This window comes from Orbicella franksi, chromosome 13, assembly GCF_964199315.1.
Source record: "Orbicella franksi chromosome 13, jaOrbFran1.1, whole genome shotgun sequence".
Classification (NCBI taxonomy): Eukaryota; Metazoa; Cnidaria; class Anthozoa; order Scleractinia; family Merulinidae; genus Orbicella; species Orbicella franksi.
This window is the reverse complement of record NC_138157.1, coordinates 19,881,552-19,903,130: the sequence shown is the minus strand read 5'-3', so window position 1 is coordinate 19,903,130 and position 21,579 is coordinate 19,881,552. Positions and strand designations below refer to the sequence as shown.

Sequence of the window (21,579 nt, the reverse complement as noted above, 5' to 3'; positions counted from 1 at the left end):
TAACTAGGAGTTTTTTTTCCATTTTAAAACACTAGACAGAGAATTCCCTGCAGCTGCACCTTCCTTTAGAAAGAAGCTTCCCAAATAGTAAAACTAACAATAACTTTACTTCAAATACTAGGTAACTCTACTGGTAGAATCTAAAAATTTTTGATACAAAAGCATAAAACTGTTAACAAGGACTTCAGGGAAATCTTATTGCATACAATCCTGGGGGGGATTCCCATATAGAAAGGTCGGGGATGCTGGTCGTCTCACTTAGGGTGCTCGTGATGAAATGCCACTATTTTTAGCCGTCAAAGTATCTTTTAGGGTAGACTCAAAGAAATAGTAATTTAAAAAAACGCTCTTATTTCCATTTTTAGGCTTGATTTCCACTGGTCTCGCAAGTCCCATCTACTAATGCAGGCACCTTTCCTGAACAGGGGCTGGTAATTTAGCCTAGTCCGTTTTAAGTGGTATCTTTTAGGAGTCAAATAAAGCTTGAGCGACACCCTGATTGTTGTCATTTAAGGGTCTAATTCAAATTTTCCAACAAGCATCCCCAACCTTTTCATATGGGTGCCCCACACCCTCCCCCCCCCCCCCCCCACCCGCTCAGGACAATTAAATCCTATCTTCCTGACAGAAGCTGCTATTGCAATCTAATTCTAATCTACAAAGTTTAAAGATAACTGACATCATTTGGTATTAAAAATTCCAATATAACTTTCCTAATCTAACAATAACTTTATCCAAAGGTCAAATCTTTCTAGGCACCTTTTCAATACAATATGTAAAACTGTTATTACATGTAATATTAAAAAATAACAATAACTTCAGGCAATTTGCTTAGGATTAAAACCTGATTTTCTGGTTTTAAAGAAGCTATTGCAATTAAATTTCAATCTACAAAATTTGCAGGATAAATGGTCATAATGTTCAGTATTAAAAAATTCTAATAATATTGCTCCTAATCTAGCAACACTGAGAGTATAACTCAAACATTCCCCACCAGAAAAGTAAAATCAATTTAAAGTCAAGACAGCTGAAGTGTCCCACCAAATAATAACCAATGCTTCTGTAAATTCAATATTGCTTTGATTTTGAAGTGGGCCTAGCGGGCCACTTTGCTTGTATGCAGACTTTTTACCTTTGATTTTGGACATTTAAAACTACAGCTGAATGATCCCGGCAATCATTCTACCTAGCTTCCATTCAAATGTTGAATATCAGCTCCTCCCAGCTTCACACTACTGCCGAGCACTGCTTCGTTGTCTTAACTGTGCTCAACGATTTTATTACCATGCACTCGGCAGTAGTCGGAAGCTGGGAGGAGTTGCCAAACATTTGATTGACGGTAGCAAAAAATGCATTTGTCAGTTGAGCTTTGAATTTTAGAGTCTTCATGTTATTGAAAGGTGCAATGATATTCATGTGATTGGAGGAGCATGAATGAGAGAAAGCTGTTGCATCACCATCAGATGTACAAATCTCACTCTAGGAAACAAACTGTTGTAATTATCTTTGTTATCAAATCACTTACTATAAAGCACATTCACTATCAACTCTCTCTATTGGATTAATCAAGAAAAGCATCGCTTATTATTTCAGCAGAATGCTACAGCTGTCTTGACTGTAAATGTTTGCTGAAAGAAATTATTAGTCAGTTTGATTTTTATTTTTATTCTAAAGCTATTATACAGGAATAGTTTTTGGTCCATTTTGATGGTAAATAGTGCCATGGAAGACAAGCGATACTGTGGAAACTAACAAAAATATGCACAAACTGTTTTGGGTGCACTGTCTTTAAATGTACCCTATTTACTTTCTATGTCAAAATCAACAAGATGCAGATTAATGAAATAAGAACTAAGTTTTTGTCATTTAACCTTTTAAAAATAATCTGAGCTGCTTGGTCACCAATTTGTTTTCTTGAATTTCTACTTTTTCAATTTTTTGTTCTCTCAAATGGCTTCATATATGAATTTTTAAACTTTTAAGATCTTTCTAGTTTCACTATTTCTTAGGTTATTAATAATTCTTATAGTTTTTATTCTACTTCTTGCCGAACCCCTTCCAAAACTACTCTTTCTGATGTGCTCTCTCCATATAAGACGCTTTTAATTAGCAAAATTTGGCAAATCCAAGATTTAGAAGTTCAGGGAATGCTTATTTGTGTAACAAGAGGAACATACAGGAAATATAGAATTGCCAAGGCAATACTGTGAGTCACACGTCAAATAATCAGGAAATTCTCTTAAAAATCAAGGGTCAGGTAGATGTCATTTTCATCTTCTTTACGCCCTTAACTGTGAAATTTGAACGTTTATCCTTTGCTTGCCAAATGAAGGGACTCCCGTGTATGTGCTGGCCTTCAACTTTCACTGAAAGCACAACTTGTCCAACATCCTTTGGAAGAAAGGAAAAGCTGTATGACCCACCACCATCGTCACATACTGAAAGGAATTTTTCCTGTGTTTCTATCTGACCATGTGGTTTGTATTTAACAATAGCACTAACAGAACTAACAGCACAGCTATATGCTGTACAAGCTCCCTCTTCATGATTTAAAGTGAGCAAGAAATCAACAGTCTGTCCAGCTAAAGTGTCATATAAGACTCCTTTCTCCCCTCCTAACATGCTGAGAACACATTTCTCTGGGTCGATAGGAACACAAGATATTACAGCCATTTTCCCAATGTCTGCAATTTCTTTACGCACACATAGCTTTAGAAAATCATTCTGACATGGCTGACAGTCATATTGTTCTGCATTGAGTTGGGAAAGTCGTTGGATAACTTGATTCTTCACAGACAGCAATGCCACATCATCACCATCTGCCATAGCTTGATCACAGAATTTAATACCACATTTCAACTGCCTCAAAAATGACAAGAGCTTTTCACTTTGTCTACTAAGCTGTGTGGCTTTTCCTCGCTCTTGCGTAGAAACTTCACGCTTAAGGTCTGCTCGTAAATGCTCCAATTCCTTCACTTGCTTGTCAAAAAAGGCATCAACGTCCTTGTTTACTGTAGCAGCCTTATCATGGACACGATTTTTCATTGTTTCTAATGCTTTCAAACCCTCTTCTACTGCACGCTCTTTGCTTTTTGTTTCTTGAAGAACAGCCTGAAGAATTTTCCTTTCTTTAGTAGCAACTTCAGCAACAAAGCTGTATTTATGGTTACAGTGATCCACAATGATGCAATCTCTGCAAATTATCCTCTGGCATGTTTTGCAGAACAATTTAAGAGTTTCTCCACTATGTTTGCTACACATAGCTGGCTTTTTGGGGATTTTGGTACCAAGTCTCCTGACTTCCTCCAAGGATAAAATCTTGTGATCTTTGGTTGCAAGGATTCTCTTGTGTGCAGTAACACAAAACTTGCACATGTAAACACGGCAGTTACTGCAATGTGAAATAGCTGAGTCACCACTGTCACAGTGTTCACAGATCACAGGTCTTCCTGAGGAAGCATTGTGTTGAGTGTTCTGTAAATTGTTTATCCAGAAGTTTGATGGAAGCTTGCTGACATCTCCACCAGCAACCTAAAAAGAAACAAACATACAAGTCAATCGTTTGACCACAAAGCATGAAGTGCAACACTGTCCCAGCGTGAAAAAAGTCCTGCACTTAATACAGATAAAATTAACAAAGACAGACCAACAAGGGACTACTAAAGAGTGGCTGTGACTGCTTAGAAGAGGCATGACAGTGTTTGAGCCAGATAGCAAATTTATTTCTCAGACTCATTAATAGTTCATGTATTTAAACAAAAGAAATCATGACTCAGACTATGACAGTGTTTGGATATCTGGTCTTAATTTGCATAGTTTTTGACGATTTTATTTCTCTGTTTAGTTTCAATTGAGAAGATACATTAAACACTCAAGACACCTCAGAGTTTGTCAAAAACACTCTGCTACACATCATCTTTTCAACTCTGTCCTCTGAGTGTTTGGAATTGTGGTCAAACAAGGTTTTTTGTGTTGGATATATTCCCATGGGGTGAGACTCCTATATGAAAAGGTACGGGATGCTCATCATATCGCTTAGGGATGTAAATCAAGGAATTTGGTCTCATTTTGGATTTGCAGGTTGAAACACAGAGTGACTTTTTTTTGCTGTCAAAGTAACTTTTACAAGTGAATATATGAGATATCATATATTTAAACTGCAGAGAAAGATATGAAGACATGATTGATCGTTGCAGCTATGCACACAACTTAAGCAGTTGTGAAATTAAAGCCTGAAAAAAAATTCAGGCCTGAATGGGATTCGAACCCATGCCCTCTGCGATACCGGTGCAGTGTTTTATCAACTGAGCTATCAAGCCATCTGGGAGCTGGTCACTTTGTGAGTTCGTAATATACCCGTAGATGGTGACAAATACAAGTGAATATATGAACTATCGTATATTTAAACTGCGGAGAAGATATGAAGACATGATTGATCATCGCAGTTATGTACACAAGTTGTGAAATTAAAGCCTGCAAAAAATTCAGGCCTGTACCTTTTAAGGGTGCACTCAAAGAAATAATAGAAAAAGTTTTTAGGCTTGATTTAACTCAGCTCCCTCAAGTCCTGACTACCTTTCCACAAAAAAAAATGTGATGATCAAGCCTGTTCCATTTTAAGTGATATTATTAGGGGTAAAATAAAGCTTGAACCACGCCCAAATTGGTTTTCTTCAACGGTTTAATTGAATTTTCTGCTGAGCATCACCACCCTTATCATATGCATGACAAAATTAGGTACTACCAAACGTAGCCTGCAAGTTGGGCTCTCATGTGCTGCGGCAAGAACAGCAAAGCACCAAGAGAAAGACCAAGACACTCTCTGCTTTATTGCTGGTGCCACAACCCATGAGAGCCTGCTTGCAAGCTATGTAAAACAGGGCACTAGTAGACAGGTTCAATTGTATAACTTTTAAGAACAATTTACTTACTCTTGTATCTTCCCTGCATACAGGGCAAGGTATGACATGATCAGATCCCTTTTTCTTCACCAGTTTTACAAGGCACCCCTTACAATAGGCGTGCAGACATTGCAGAACTTTTGGCTCTTTAAATTGTTCAAGACAAACAGCACAAGAAAAGGAATCGGTGACTTCTTCAAGCATAGCTGACACCATTGCAAGTCTAAAATGAAACATTGATAGAAAAGATACTCATTAGATAATGTTTGAGAGTCAATCAAGCTTGAAATGTCACAGTTAAAACCAGGAGTTTCAAAATGAAGTGACTGCTGGCAACATGAATTCACAATAAATTATTTCAATGTTGTAAACTTGTATAGATTTATTAGTTTGCTCTTGTTTTTTTTAACAGCATATAAACACTTTTCAATAGTGTAATAACCATACAGTTGTACAATCTACTTTCCCAATCATCAATGAAATAAACAAAAGTGATGCCAAATCACACATTCAATAAATGAACCTGACATCACATAATGTTGTTGGCATGCTGTGAACTAATTTTCTTTCAAGGGGCTACTTGGACAAATGGAAAAATCACAGGAAATTTTGGTTGAAAATAAATTTAACAACCCAACAGCATTAAAGAATCGTATAATGTATCAGATGTACTTTCTACATCCCCTAGAGTCCAACAATGGTATACTGCATGTGTTGAAGAAAACGTGACTTCACACAATCATACCCAATTAAACACAACATTTACATATTAATCATGCACAATCGAACACACACTATAAATAGAATGCATGTGTGGATTCTGACATCCAAAAGGTTTTTAATCTACATCACTTGTGCTATAACACAGGACAACCAACATATACACAGGAACACTAGAATGGTGTGCTGTCTCTCTATGAATTAGCAGAAAATACAGTAGAACTCCAGTAAACAAATCAGATATGCGGCAACCTTAAACCTGACTTAGCCTTAAACATGGAGCAAGCCTATTAAAGGCAAGGACACATCACCTTTGAAACACTTTGTTGAGTTTTTTTTTGTGTGTAATGATGGAAAGCCAAAATAATGATCGCACAACAGTAGCAGAAGTCATCCTTGTTAAATTAACAGAGTCATTTACATAAAAAATATGGTAAATACTAATTAAATACAGTGAAAAACAGACTTTCAGATTGATGAGCATTATGATTGTGCAAACAAAATGCAAACTGAATAATGCTGAGTTTATACTCCTCGAACTGTTCTATATTCTGAGCAAAGAAATTCAAAAAAGAAAGTACCACACAGAAAACAAAAAGAACTTGAAAAATGGCAGTTACATTTCACCTGCATATCAATGTTAGAAAGGAGAAGAATGACTTACAGCTGAATCCCAATAAAAACAAAAATTGTGTTTGTAAAACACCAACTGAATCACAACAGCAGCCAATATTAAACTTATGCAACTGGTTGCAGAATAAACATATAATAACATTACCAAAGATATACAATAATATTTTGTTTTGGGGCCGGTTTATAGTTAATGACATTCAACTTCTGTGCGATGTACAAATCAAGCTACCTTTATACTTTACCAGCCGTATTGTCATCTTGCACATTGTCATCTTCGCAGTCTGCATGTACAGCATATATTAGCTGTTTTACAAGTTTTAGTTTCCAAAATTATTTCTCAAACACATTAATTCAGGAAGGAGCAAAGAGACTCCATTTTCTTTTCTGGCATCAAAAGTACCAGGCATGGCATTTCAATTTGAGTAAACAGCTCAAGAACACATCATATACCATACACTTTCACAGGTGGCAAAACAAACATATGAAGTCAATCAATCTTTCTAAATTCTTCTCCTCAGAAGCTATCGTTTGTTTAGTTCAAATGGTATTGTCTACTAACTTCCAAGGCAAAACAGAAAGCTACACCTGATCGCACACTCTCAATCTATTTGTTCAATGCTCCAGTATTTTGTGGCAACTCCATACGGGCTAAAATTAGACCTGAGTGAACAAACCAATCAAATAAGAACATTCGTCTCTTGTTAGGCTTTGTGACTGGCAGACTGAACACCTGAGCCTTGTTATATAGGCTTGCTCTGTGATTTAAACCTGATTTTTACACACTTTCAAAAATATATAAACTAGAACCAAAGCAAGGAAAGGCAAATCCATGTCAATGTCAATAATTCTTTGCCTCACAGTCACAACTGTGAGACTGACACATCTAAGGTGCAACAGTTGGTAGGTATAGAAAAGCCCCCTTGTTTTAGAATTTGCTCTTAAGGATGCAAGACAAACAGTGGTGTAAATTCTGTAACTTGTGTAACTTTTGTAAAAAATAAATGGCAGAATCCTAAGTTTATCTCCCTGACTGTAGTCCAGGCTACACAATGGACCTATTTATGACGACAGCAGAAAAAAAGCTGCCATTTCTTCACTAAAGGAAAACATGGTGATGACTTAAACTAAGAGGCCTATTTTGATCTTAATAGTGTATGTGAAAAAGTGTTGAAAAACATTCTAAAACTGCCCTGCCATCTATAAGAAGCCACAAACAGTAAGCTAGTTAACAGTCAAACAAAATATTTTCAATCTGACAAAATTACAAAGCTGACAAGGGACTTGCTATGCAATCTACAAAACCTGTTTTAACCAGTAAAGTATTTAACTTCTGGAAAGTTCTACCGTAGATAGTTCTTGAATGCAGTCGAAATAAAAGTCTGCATTTTGAAAGAGGGCTATTAACATATTTTTCCCAACACAAAGGAAGTCACAAAAGTACTGGCTGCCATATTGGAGGACTGACAGAAGAAATAATTATAGCTACAAATCCCCTACATTGCTCCAATATAAAACACAGAAAAGATCCCTGAATGTGTGAAATCTAGGTACACTGAGAAGCTTCCAGTGATCTTAATACAATCTGTCCACTAATGAGCAAACAAGCACAAACAACAGTGGTGAATCTACAGGGGTAGGGTCCAGGGTAGTTTTTGTTTGCACTAGAATTTTTTGCATCAGCGGGATTGCATGCCACTGTTATATCACTTCTTTCCAAGTGAAAGAAATGGCAATACCTTTGGAAACAGTGCACCCCATATTTACCATTAATGGGAAATCTCATCCGTTAAGAGAAATAAGCCGCAAAGAAATGGAACAAGCTAACAACTGATATTAGAACTAAAGTAGGCACTAATAAAGTGAACAACAAAATTTGATCGCTTACGTTTTACTGATGTCAGAATTTATTGTGATTTGATTTTTTAAATTTTTAATTCTCAGCATTTACAGGTCTTAATAGTTTTATATGATCAATAATATTATTGTACATTTTTAGTTTTAATTTTTAGAATATACTGGGCCTTGGATTACCTGTAAACTAGCTGATTAGCTAAGCGTAACTGCACATTAAATTAAGTATCTTATCTTATATCTTATCTTATCTTATCCAGTGTCGTGTGTAAAATATGCTGATGAGGAAAAATATCTGAACATGCCTGTTTTGTTTATAATTAAGTGGGAGTGCACTCCCTGTCTGTTCTGCTGAAGCTGAATTTTCATTACCCAGCTTGCAAAGAATCAGTCTTATCTCAGAAATAGATGTCTGAGGAGCAGTTGTAAGGACTTGCACTCATTCACCTGCATTATGACCCTTAGAATGAACGACATCTGTAGAATCTTTGCTTCCAGGTTGATGTAATCTAACATTGACCTCCTGGAGGTTTTCTCATGTGAGATTTCTTTATTTTTCACTCATGAGGTATGAAATCGCATTCTCTATTTGTCTCTTAAGGTAAAAAAATTTTACTATAAGAGGAGTCGAACCTGGGTTAATAGATTGCCATGCAAGAGTCATCTCCACTTGACCATCCAACCCAGCTGCCAGAAACTGCGATTTTTTTATACATATCCCTAACCCTAATATATATAGGCTAACCGCAAGCAATCTAGTGCTGTTTAGGCTAACCAGAGTGCTAGTTACGCTAACCAGAGTGCTAGCTAAGCTAACCGAGTGATAAATCATATGCTGAAGGAGATATTGTGCCAAAGGCATATCTTTCACAAGTAGATTTCATAATGAAACATCTTCCTACTTACTTCACATATGCTTTACCCTTTCTTTGTCACCATTGCATGTGCCAGTGAAATTTACTTCCTATTTCTGTTGAGTTCCATTTTGGACAAGAACTAAAATTTATTGTAAATAGATCTTTTTCGCTTTTGGTTAAAAACCCCCACACAAATGTCCTAAAATCAACTTGCATTAACCCCTCCCCCCCTCCTGCCCAACCCCTTAAAGTGCAGTTCTATGGGGTACAAGCAAAAATGCTGACAGCCCCTTAAATGAAATATACTTTAAACTGTAGTTGAAACCCTCTCTGAAGACCTGTAAGCCTATAAGTGAATGGTTAATAAATTCATATGCAGTTGTACAGGCTCAGTAAATAGCAATCTTTCCCGCAAATGAACAATCCACATGTTAGTATCTGGTAAGATTGTTCCATGGTCAGACCATTCTAAGTCAATCCTTTCACATGCCATAAATCTTCGAATTAGTGCCTGGGGCGTTTATTTCAAATTTAAGATAAGACAGGGGGGCTCATTCGAGGGGGGCGCTTAATCGACGGGGGGGGGGGGGGGGGCTCATTTAATTTTTCCCAAATTGTAGCCTGACATGATCAATTTTTTAACATATCATCTGCACGTAAACACTAACATAAGCTGTTTATCAACATAAAAAGCTGATCCTAAAGTTTAAATCGCGGCACCGTTAGTACTTAACGTGTTCAACGTGTTCACTAAACGTGTTCGCAAACTGAAACAATGTACAAATCTAATACTACATGATGAAAACTATACACCCTTTGTTGTCTCATTACTCACTCACAAAGTGGGGGGAGGGGAGGGGGGCGCTTATTCGAGGGGGGGGCACTTATTTTAAATTTCAGCCGATAGGAGGGGCACTTATTCAAAGGGGGTGCTTATTCGAGGGGGGCGCTAATTCGAGGATTTACGGTAGAAGTCAGATCATTCCACAATAAAAAATTATATGTGAACTAGGGCATGGCTGATTTTAAGGTTGACGTCTGAAAATGAACAGCTTTAAAATATTGTAACAATTTCGTTTTTCTTATGGAAAGTAAGTTTATGTACATTTGGTGGGCATTTTCTCTAGCTACTAAATAGGCAGCGAAATAACCAAAACTGAATTAAATATAAGTCTTACAAAAGCTCACTTGATGGTTTTCCCGATTTCGGTTTTGTGTAAACTCACAGTTTCAACTGAGAAGACAACTCTTCAAATAAGCTAGGTCCCGATTTTAAACTATACACTATAAATTCGAGATGTTAGCGAAAAAAACTGGTGCCTGCTCTCTAAAAGGAAATCACTGAGAAAAACTACAAAAATGGTCCTCCAACATGGCGTCGAGTTACGCAGACAGCGACACACACTAAGGCCTCCCTTCAAACACCACAACTCTTCCAACCCACTGCATTACATCTTATTAGCATAAGGTATGATAATACACACTTATGGTATGGAGGAGATAAAGAAACTAACCATACCTCTTCCAACCCTCCAATACGGGCCATTTACACGGACCACAACGAGCAAGAAATGATATTCGCAAGGGATGCGGAGAAACGAGCATCGAGCGCACACTCGCCCTGACATCGATCGAGCCCGTCTCGCGCGTATCCACGCGCCCTAGCCTAAATTCCATCCCCTTTGGGAACTAAAGGGAAAGAAATTCAGGCAAGTCTTAGGTGACGACCAGTATCCCCTTTTTGCGTTTTGGACTCGTCACGCGATGTTTTCTCTCGGTCGGTTTCGGACTCGGTCTGTAACGTAATGGGCACTTACAGTACTTGTGATTGTGCGCTATTTTACCCAACTGGCGGATGGAGGAAAAAATATTCAAGAATATTCAAGGAAGAACTACTGAAGCGTATAAAACTCCATACTCCTCGACTGCAAATTTCTAAACCTCTAACTCTACTGACAATGACTGATCCCACTCCTAGCTGTCATCACTGCTACAGTGAAGGATACCATGTCGGTCCTTCAAAAGGTCACCAACCTTGCTCACGACAGGTTCTGAGCCGATCCTCGGAACGAGATATAAACCACCTTGTGACGTTTTATACTAACGTTTAAAGAAAAAGAACTGAAACCATTTGACGTGGGAAGGTATCATATGACAACATTTGAAGCAGCTATTAACAGCAAACCATCCCTAGACTGCTGAAAACTGCACGGAATCAGTGAATAGCTCAACGCAAACATTGCGCAACTGAAATGGCCGCTGCAGATGAACCAGATGGGGAGGAAACCAGCGAACAAGCGTCGACTTTGGTACTACAAACATTTAATTCAAATTTTCGTACATTGTCGCAGGAAGACTCCTTGGAGGAGACCACTGATCGAAACCCGCTGAAAATAATCTGCGTTGGAGATTACACAGGTGGAGTTAGAACAAAGGGGGTCTTCATAAGAGATTATCTCGGAATCAAACCTACGTTTAGAAGTCGCTCTTTCACCTGCATTGATTTCTACTTGAAGAGAGTGAAATGGCGACGGCCGGGCCACTTAAAAAGCAGCTATTCTATCGTGCTACAGCTCTGCGAAATTTCTGAGATGGAGCGATTTTCTGCCATGACCAAAGTGTACTTCAGACACAGCCAAGGAGCTTTGGTCTTTTGGGGACCTCATAATCCTTCGTCGCTTCATGGTGCGGTACAGTGGAGGAAGAAGATCAAGGAAGAGGTTTCCCTTCCGATTCCGTGTGTACTTATCACGGACAATGCCGCGGATTCGTGCTTGAAGTCAGTCACCTGGGTTGGGCCTGGAAAGATATTTGAGAGCGAGGTAGCACTGGATCATTTCTGTAAAGATCACGGCTTTGTGGATCATTTCGAGATTAAGTCACGCGACTGGGAATCTGGTGAAAAAAGCGTTTTTGGACAAGCCGTGAAATGCCTTCTTGACGAGATTTTGCAGACCGAACAAAAAGAAGAGCAATCTTGGATTTAACGCTGCGATCTTCGATCGCGTGCTATAACGTGACATTTGCGATCATTTACCGTATCGTGACATTTTTGTAAGAGTTAAAACTCGACCAAACAGCTCTATGAGGAAAGCGTTTCATTAATATCTGATTTGTAACTCGTATTAAACTGATGTAATTAATCAATTATGAAATTTCCAAATAAAATTCAAACCAAACGTTATGTAGTCCTTGTCACTCCGGGGAGCTTAAGCTGTTCTGCTAGAGGTTGGGGAGGGGAAAGAATCTGTGTTGTAGGGTGATTTAGCAGCGGCAACCATCGTAGTTCTTTTTTAGGGCAGAAAATGTATGCTCTGAAGTCGCCGATGCCACAGCTATAAATGTCAAATACAACCTTAAGAGTTTGGCCTCTGAACACCGGCCGGAGCTGTTCCAAAAAAACACCCCTGCAACATATTATTTCCCCAAGCGCGATCCTGGTAACACGATTTGTCAAAAAGATCACGAGACTGAATATCTTCAGCTGTATCTTGCCAAAACAATTTTATACCGAAAAGCGATGTGGGGGTTCGGGGGCGTGGCGTGCCCCCAAATTTTCATTTGGGGGACATACAACCCTCTCCCCCCGCCCCCCGTTCCCATCCCTGCTCCGTCGCCTATGAAAGCGGATGCAACGCCATATTAATTATTTTGGTATCCTGCATGAACCCGCATGCGCCGTTTATTGACCAGACTGCTATAATATGTCACGCCACTGTGTCACAACCGTGGAGTCAATCTGGGTTGACTACAGGACAGCGGCGAGTGTGATCCACAATTTTTTATTGGACACTTGAACTAAATCAAGCTCCCAGCTTACGATCTGCGAAAGATTCAACCTTCGCCAAAAATCTGAAGAGGCAGTATTTGCTACATTCCAGATCCAAACCTTTATATTATTCCATTGACTTACTCCAGCAAGGTAAATATCAGAGTTGTTCTCGTTTGGATAAAGGATAACGAGTATACCTGACGAAGCCGGAAGTTCATATAGTCGCTCTCGCTCTTTTTTTTAGCACGTCCAGATATTTCCTTAAACTCTTGTTCTTCGATGGCTGCAAAGTATGAATTGCCTGAGGAAGTCAACGAGGAACGTTTAAAGTCTCTAGGAAGGGAGGTGGAGATGAAAACATTTCAAACAAACGTTGACCCCGAGGCAAAAACGAAAGACAGCAGTCACAAATCATTAAAACAAACTTCGCGCCAGAGGGACAATGGAACGACAGTGGTTCCGCCGTTAGTGAAACTATTTTGTGTCGGGGACTACACTGGCGGAAGAGACAAAAAAGGTGTGTTTGTTAAAGATTATCTGCGAGTTAAGTGTCCACTGGCTCAAACGGAGTCTTTGACTCCAACAACCCGTATGGGTCGTTATTTTAAAATGATGAGATGGCAGAGAAAAGACACTGAGAAGTCATTCTCGATCAAGCTGCACCTACAAATCTTGGAAATAGCTGAAACAGATTTAAACACAAACGCGTTTTATTCTGGATTCAGCTTTGGAGCGTTAGTCTTCTGGGAAGCAGGAAGTCCATCTTCGCTGGAGGGAGCTACAAAATGGAGGCAAAACATTAGACAGTTCCTGGCATCGATTCCATGCGTTCTAATCACAGACAATGTAACTAAGCCAGGTCAGGAACCGCTGCAGTGGATTGGGCCTGGAAAGATATTTGAGAGTGAGGTAGCGCTGGATCAGTTCTGTAAAGATCACGGCTTTGTGGATCATTTTGAGATCAAGTCACGCGACTGGGAATCTGGTGAAAAAAGCGTCTTTGGACAAGCTGTGAGCTGTCTTCTTGGCGAGATTTTCAGAAATGTTTTTTTTTCAAATAAAGAAGCCTGTGTAGTTGGGTAAAGTGATTGTGACAGCGACAAGCTACATGACTGACTTTTTGACCTTCAGAAACACCCTCTTTAAAGCCCAAGGAAGGTACCCCAAATATTCATGCGGGGTCGGGGGGTGGGGGAGGGGGTAATAATCTCCCTACTCCATGTTAGTCCTAACCCAGAAACATTTAAAGACCAAATCCAACCTAAAAAATGCGTCAATTCGGTTGCTGAACACGTGTAAATTCGGCTTCGGGTTAATTACAAGTCGCACTCTCGAGAGATTATAATAACAAAGGGAATTTTTTTTAAGAATGTACCATCAGTATTACTAACCAGATAGCATAATCAAGAGAAGTTTCCTTTACGATTCCTAGCTTTCTGGTCTCGGATGAACCTATCAGTGAAGCGCCCTCGTTCCCGTGGTCTTTTCAAGATGGCGGACACGATTGCTAGCGCGCGTCTGTTTGTTCTATACTTTCTAACACTCAAAATTCGTCGACTTGATTTGAAGTTTTATAACAATAACTTGTGTATGTAATGTATATGTCATGATTATATATAACTTCCAAATAAAATCTAAGCCTAAGTTGACGTAACGTTGTCCTTCTCAATACCCGATTGCCCTCTGACACATCGGGAGTTCCCTGCACAATGGAAGTCCTGTATATTAAATAGAGATGGGTGCAACCATCCAAACTTTGAAAAGAAATTTGTTAAGAGTGCCAGACTCCCTGGGGGAGGGACTCTCATTTAAAAAGGATGAGGAGGTTCATCGTACCTTTTAAAGGTTAAAAAAGGAGTTTTTGGTACCCGTCTTAGGAAGTTAAGCCTCAAAAGGTCTTTTGTGGTACATTTTAGGGTATTTAATAGGGAGCTTAAGCAAACCATGACGACGACGGCAACGAGAACGTCACTAAAAAAAAGGTTCAATGAGCAAAACAATAGCTGTGCACGTGCGTTATAAATCTCTGTACATTTCTTCGCCGTCCTCTGCAAAACAACAACGTGAAATGATCAAGTTCTGGGTTGTCTGAGGAACGCGAACGACGACGCTAATTTTTCTTATTTCCATTTGAAATTGAACCCTGTCATTGCATATTTAGCCTGAGCAAGTTTTTAGAGTCATTGGGAGGCGCGGTGGCCTCATGGTTGGTGCGCTCGTCTCCAGATCAAGCGGTCCGGGTTTGAGCCCTGGCTGGGGACATTGTGTTGTGTATTTGGGCAAGACATTTTACTCTCACAGTACCTCTCTCTACCCAGGTGTATAAATGGGTACCGGCGACCTTCCAGGGGGGAGTGCGCAGAAATACTCCTAGTCGCTTCATGCTACGGAAACCGGGATAAGCTCCGGCCTGATGGGCCACTTGGCTCGTATACAGACTTTACCTTAACTTTACCCTGCGTACTGAACAGATCTAGACAATTGCGAATTTCGCTGATAAATATAAATTCATTTTTGACAAGGCGTCGTCCTCGGCGCCGCCGTCGTCGTTGTTTAATGAGCCGAAAAAATATGATAAGAGATAATGAATTGGTACCTCTTAGAGGAGAAAAAACTTCAAGCCACGTACGCCCACAAAAGAGGACCTTGGTACCTCTCAGGGCTCTTTTCAAAATTTCAGACGAGCACCCCCGTCCTTTTTTATGAGTGTCTCCCCTCCCCCCCTTTTGGGGCCAGATTCTAATCTTGTAGACCAACGAGTTACGACTTATATTCTAATTTTACGCTGGAACAAGTTAAGTCCCTGCCAACTGAGAAATAACCCTCGGTCAGGTCCCCTGTGAGTATTCAAAATATGAATTCGGCCAGTATTCTCTTTTTCGGCAGCTGATGGCGCGAGAGGCCGTCGTAGGCGTAACTGTTTTTCAAGGCCTGCACAGTTCTACGTATATACTGCCTAGGTGAATGTGTGACTCGTTCATCCTACGTAACAAAAACATTTCCTCAAAGAATTGTCCCTCTCACGGTACGATATGGTCACACACTGAAACAAGTACAACTATCGAAAGTGAACTTCAAGCTGAACGAAATGGAGTTCATTTTGTGATTGCAAAAATTATCTTTTTCAATCAAAGGACTAGAGCCTGGACGACACTCATTTATCAGGCGGTTAATTGAGTCGACGGCTAACAAGGTTAAAATTATCTAGTTGTTCCGCTACGCCAGGAAGATTTCCGAGATTGCAAATACATGACACTGAAACCGGAAAAAGTAGCTAGAAGTGCTGACATCTTTTTTCTTGCTTTTAGTGTGCTGATTATCTTCAACAGATTCTTTCCTCGATGGCTACAAAGTATGAATTGCCAGAGAAAGTCAATGAGAAATGTTTAAGGACTCTAGGAAGGGAGGTAGAGATGAAGACATTTAAAACAAACGTCGCCCCGGAAGGAGAAACAAGCGAGAATGATAGCCTGGTGAAAATAGTTTGTGTAGGAGACTATACTGATGGAGTGCAAACCAAAGGCGTGTTTATTGATGATTATCGACAAATTCAGCCTGACGTTAAGTCGTGTAAGCGTCCAGTAGTTGGTGTAGATTTTCATTTAAAGACAATAAAATGGCAGAGAAGAGAAACTGAGGAGCCTGTCTTGACAAGACTACAGTTCTGGGAAATCGGCGAACAGGAACGGTTTTCTAACATGACAAGGCTTTACTTTAGATTCAGCGACGGAGTGTTAGTTTTCTGGGGAACACATCAGCTATCTTCGCTGGAGGGAGCTACAAAATGGAGACAGGAAGTTAGAAATTACTCGCCATCGATTCCATGCGTTCTAATCACAAACAATGTAAATAAGCCAGGTCAGGAACCGCTGCAATGGATTGGACCTGGAAAAATATTTGAGAGTGAGGTAGCACTGGATCAGTTCTGTAAAGATCACGGCTTTGTGGATCATTTTGAGATCAAGTCACGCGACTGGGAATCTGGTGAAAAAAGCGTTTTTGGACAAGCTGTGAACCGTCTTCTAAAGATAATTTTCGATGACGCGGGAGCGAATGTAATCAGGTAGTATGTTTGTGACAGCGATGCATGCAATGGATGTCATCAGTGACTCGCGAGATTACAAATTTGTTTCGTGAAGGTTTGCAACATTAATTTTCTTATATATAAACCTTACGTAATTTCTCCCTCATTTACTGTTGATTGTAAGAAGACCGGAAGGAGTAAAATGAAAATTGGGATTTGCCTTTTCTTTTTCACTGGGAAAAATAAAATTTGAGTCACTGGTACTGGAAATCACAAATGAACAACTGGGGCTGGGATTTGGGCAAAAAAAAAAAATTAGGCTGTGAAATGAGATTTACTCCTCTTTCAAGACACTTACAAGATAAAGAAAAGAGAAGAAAATCACTGCAACAGACTTTTTGAGGATAGCCTGTATTAATATAATCATTTAAGGCATTATAATCAGTATTTGCCTGCCGAGTTAGGGGCCCTGGGAATTATTTTGGTTAACATACATTTGTAGGTTCAAGGTAAATATTGGTAACGGTTAAGACTTGGTAAATGCCCGCCGAATCATTGCATAACTAAGTATGATTTCTTATTTCATACCATGACCAGCTTGAACAATTCCATAATTGTACATCCTTGGAGATGTCAGACTTCCCATCTCCTCTCAGCTGTTTTTTTTTTTTTTCTTTTTTTCTTTTTTTTTTTTTTTTACTTTTAACTTTTAAAGGCCCAAATATCGCCTCAAATTGAACCACAACAAAGTATGGGCTTTCGATTAGTGTCAAGCGACCAGTACTGGTTTGTAAGGTAATAGCTTTCACTTATGTTTGAGTGTGTTGTACACCGTGACTAGTAATTAATTTATAATTCTCATGGTACAACGCTTAGTTCAGTGGATTCCAAAGCATATCCAATGAGAAAGTAATTAAATTACTTGAATTGATTTGATTTGTTCCATCTTTCAATCATTCTTGTTTTTTTCTTTCTTTTTTTTCTTGTTTGTTTGCAATTTATCCGGAGCAGGAAACCTACTTTGGATTCTCGTATCAACCCTCCCCCACTCCTCCTTCCCTCCAACAGCTGCATTGGGAACCTCGCCTACAGTCTATTTAGCAAATAGATTCCATGTTGCCGTGCGTCTGTTCAGTAACAGATCGCAGATGACGTCAAAATATGGTAAGAACAAAAGTGACTCACACAAGCCGTTTACGGGCGAGTGTCTCTGATGTTCTTACCACATTTTCACGTCTTCTGTGATCTATTACTGAACAGACGGACGGCAACTTGGAATCACTTGTTTTATATAATAAAGAAACACTGAAAAAAGAATGTTAATGACGTCATCTATGCGTCTGTCCTCCAATAGACCATAATTAAGAACCAATCAAAATGCGGTATCAAGTTGTTACCTGTCCACTTCGTGCCAAGTGGCACATGAGGCTACATGAGTCGACTTATTATATAATAGCACAAACAAGGGATAGCAAGGGAAACTTGCCTAAAAAGAAAGGTGCCTCTGCATTCTAACCTTTAATCCCTGTTTATGTTTGTAATGGTACTGACTAAGTACAAAGAAGGGAGCAAATAGATGCTAAGAGGTCACAAAGATCGTCGTAAACACAGCTGAAAAAACCGGAAATACGGACCTTCTCTCGCTCTGCGTATCTGTTTACGTATTTGTCAAGGATCCCTCTCCACTATGGCTTCAAACTATGTGTTGCCAGAAGAGGCTAATGACACATGTTTAAATACTCTTGGAAGAGAAGTGGAGATGCAAACGTTTAAAACTAACGTCCCGCCGGAGAAACCAACGATCGAAAGCGATGCTTTGGGAGAAGTGCTCCTGAAAATAGTATGTGTAGGTGGCTATACTGCCGGGGTAGGGACCAAAGGGGTGTTTATCGACGATTATCTTCAAGTGTGGCCTCCAGTGCAGACGTATCGCTCGCCATTAATCGGCGCGAATTTTTATTTAAAAACAATTAGATGGCGAAGAAGCGACACCGAGAAGCCATTGTCGATCAAGCTGCAACTCTGGGAAGTTGCCGAGCAGGAACGCTTTGGAAACTTCATTAAGGTATACTTCAGAAACAGTCATGGCGCGTTAGTTTTCTGGGGTACGCGTCGCCCATCTTCGCTGGATGAAGCGGTGAGATGGAGAGAGAAGGTAAAGGAGTTTTGCCCATCAATTCCATGTGTTCTTGTCACAGACAACGTAGGTAAGGAACCACTACGGTGGATTGGGCCTGGAAAGACATTTGAGAGTGAGGTAGCGCTGGATCAGTTCTGTAAAGATCACGGCTTTGTGGATCATTTTGAGATCAAGTCACGCGACTGGGAATCTGGCGAGAAAAGCGTTTTCGGACAAGCTGTAAATTGTCTCCTCGCAAATATTTTCAAGAATCAACCAAGCGAAGAATATGTAAACGATGAATGAACAAACGCGGAAAAGTCTTAAGAAACTTTCGCCATTTCAGTTCTACTTCCATATCTAGTAACATCTGCTGGAGTGAAAATTCAATCGAAATATCAATGTTTTTTTTTTCCAGAGAGGAGTTATAAAATGTTTCTAGGTCGTTATTCGCTTCATATCAGTAATGGCCACGCTCTGCTGGTTCAAGTTCGCTAAGAATAGAAATGTCATAATGCGACTATCAAAAACAAGTTCACAAGCAAACATAGGCACGCAACGTGTCCAAAGGGCATCGTTTTCTTCGTTTTCATCGTTGACTTCACGAAAGCATGAACCTGGTAAACTTCAAGATTCAATTAAGCGCCAACCCTTGATAAAACAGCTCCTCCTCTAGTAATTAACCCCTAAAAAGAGGAAACATGCATGTAATGGTGAAAAGTGTGTGAAACAAAGGTAGGATGCCTAACGACTCGGTGTTTTTTTCATACACATTTGGAACACGTGCAAAAATAATTTAGCACAGCGAGCGCCTGGAAGTGAGACTAAGGCAGCGCTCTGGACGCTTGCAGTTGTTCTGTATTAAGGACGTTCGCGCTAATTGTTTCTGCGCATCCGGCCCTTACTGCGCAAGCAAATTCACATTTTACAATAACTGTCTAATTTCCCGCGCGCTGATGGCTCATGTTTATCATCAATAAGAGTACAGGCGGATAAAATGTTAATTTATGCGAGCTTTCAAGTTCAACTTTCAGCTGTCAAACTGTCAACTTTTTAACCGATGATATTTTATGGACTTTTTTAAGTAGCCAATCAAAAACCGAGAAAAGCTATTGACAATGTTCGCGTCATTTTGAATAAAATTCACTTATCTTTGTTTACGGCAAGTTTACGGCGTCTTTTCCCCTACATTTATCCCGACATTTGGCCATTTTGGGGTCTTGTTATTGTAAAAAACAAATTGACGCCAGTTTCTTATGCGTCTGTCCTCTTATTGATGATAAATTTCGTCATAACATTGTCAAAGTTTACTGCGGAACCACTCGCCTGCGGCTTGTGGTTGCACAGCCACTTTGACAATGTTGTGACGCAATTTATCATTAATAAGAGGATAGACGCGTAAAAAACTGACGTCAATTTGTTAACACCACGTCATGCATGAGAGCGTGCACTAAGTAATAAAATGACCAGGGCTGATTTAGCAAGAGAACGGGAACGTCACTTGACGACGACGCGCGCAGTACAAATACCCAAATATGGTCAAATTAGAACAGAATCCAGGTTATTCAGCGCGCCCTGCAGTCGTCATCTGACCGTATTTGGGTATTGTACTGCGCGCGCCGTCGTCAAGTGACGTTCCCGTTCTCTTGCTAAATAAGCCTAATGATCATGATAGGACAGATCGCCATTGCTATAGCTTTGCCTGGATTTAACGATCTTGCACGTTCGGTGACCCACTCTTTTCTTTCCAGAAACAGATTTTATTTACAATTACCTCCACATTGTCCAAAAATGAACAAAAATAGCGATGTGGGAAATTTAAAAAAATTTCAAGATTTTTGTCCACGGCGGCTGCAAAGCTCGTGAAACTAGTCACTATATGCGAACTTGTTCTTTAAGGAACCTCACCAGTTGACTAAATTCACTTAATAGGTCTACTTAAACAATATTTGGCAGAGAACAGGCACTGTGGCCTTATTCGCTAACGAAGCGTGATTTTTTCAGATTTAGGGTGTTATTCCGGGCATGTTCTCTTAGGCCTAGCTCCGAAACGAAGTCGGTGACCTGGTGACCCCCCATTTTTTTTTTTTTTTTTTTTTTTTTTTTTACATTTCTGACATAACTATACTAATTCATCATCTCAGTGGTAAAAGTATCAGAAAAAAATCAGTGTTTGAAAATTTTCCCGCGAATGTCCCTAAGTTGCCTTATTTGGGAGGCATATTGGAGTGTTGCAACATTATGACTATATAGGGATACGTCATCATATCTGGCCTTAGTTGTAGGGTTTAACACATTATGACAGCATTACTTCGAGCATAAAAGTGAGGCAAAAGAATCAAGCAGTATGTCGGAATTGTAGTATTAAACAAGTACTGGCTGCGGGTTGGGGGCCTTCAGCAGGCCTGGTCACTTGGCTTTACAGTGCACACAGCACATGCCTCTGATACATCAGAGCGATTTTCTTCATCATAACTAGCGTGAACTCGTCTCGCAATAACCGAGCTAGAATGGAGGATTACATGAAGGCGTCGTTCATGCTTCAGAATAACAACATCAAGGGTAAATATTAGGCTTTTCATGTGAGAATAATGGAGCATAATAGGGATGCCTTTCAAGCATTATGGTGAGATTTTTGGGCATCAAGCGCATAATAGTGAAAAAAGTGAACATAATGTATAAAACCGTACTTAGTTAGTCCT

At 39.7% G+C, this 21,579-nt stretch overlaps 5 protein-coding genes across 5 annotated transcripts; 4 read left to right on the top strand and 1 right to left on the bottom strand.

Moving 5' to 3' along the window:
* Positions 1-586: 586 nt before the first annotated feature.
* On the bottom strand, positions 587-10,657 carry LOC145464892 (E3 ubiquitin-protein ligase TRIM45-like). Its single transcript, XM_081448697.1, has 3 exons — positions 10,482-10,657; positions 4,932-5,124; positions 587-3,531 (listed from the first exon to the last, which is right to left on the bottom strand). The coding sequence occupies exons 1-3, from the start codon at positions 10,637-10,639 to the stop codon at positions 2,254-2,256; spliced, it is 1,629 nt and encodes a 542-aa protein (XP_081304823.1). The 5' UTR covers positions 10,640-10,657; the 3' UTR covers positions 587-2,253.
* A 557-nt stretch (positions 10,658-11,214) lies between these two features.
* Positions 11,215-12,540, top strand: LOC145464904 (ras-related protein Rab-38-like). Its single transcript, XM_081448717.1, has one exon. It carries the CDS (start codon positions 11,215-11,217, stop codon positions 11,947-11,949), a length of 735 nt encoding a protein of 244 aa, XP_081304843.1. The 3' UTR covers positions 11,950-12,540.
* A 10-nt stretch (positions 12,541-12,550) lies between these two features.
* On the top strand, positions 12,551-14,568 carry LOC145464902 (uncharacterized). The gene is made up of 2 exons (XM_081448715.1): positions 12,551-12,884; positions 12,979-14,568. Exon 2 carries the CDS (start codon positions 13,014-13,016, stop codon positions 13,815-13,817), a length of 804 nt encoding a protein of 267 aa, XP_081304841.1. The 5' UTR covers positions 12,551-12,884; positions 12,979-13,013; the 3' UTR covers positions 13,818-14,568.
* Positions 14,569-15,545: 977 nt separating this feature from the next.
* On the top strand, positions 15,546-16,801 carry LOC145464906 (ras-related protein Rab-38-like). The gene has a single exon (XM_081448719.1). The coding sequence runs from the start codon at positions 16,076-16,078 to the stop codon at positions 16,799-16,801; it is 726 nt and encodes a 241-aa protein (XP_081304845.1). The 5' UTR covers positions 15,546-16,075.
* Positions 16,802-18,430: 1,629 nt separating this feature from the next.
* On the top strand, positions 18,431-20,607 carry LOC145464903 (ras-related protein Rab-32-like). Its single transcript, XM_081448716.1, has one exon. It carries the CDS (start codon positions 18,446-18,448, stop codon positions 19,181-19,183), a length of 738 nt encoding a protein of 245 aa, XP_081304842.1. The 5' UTR covers positions 18,431-18,445; the 3' UTR covers positions 19,184-20,607.
* Positions 20,608-21,579: the final 972 nt, after the last annotated feature.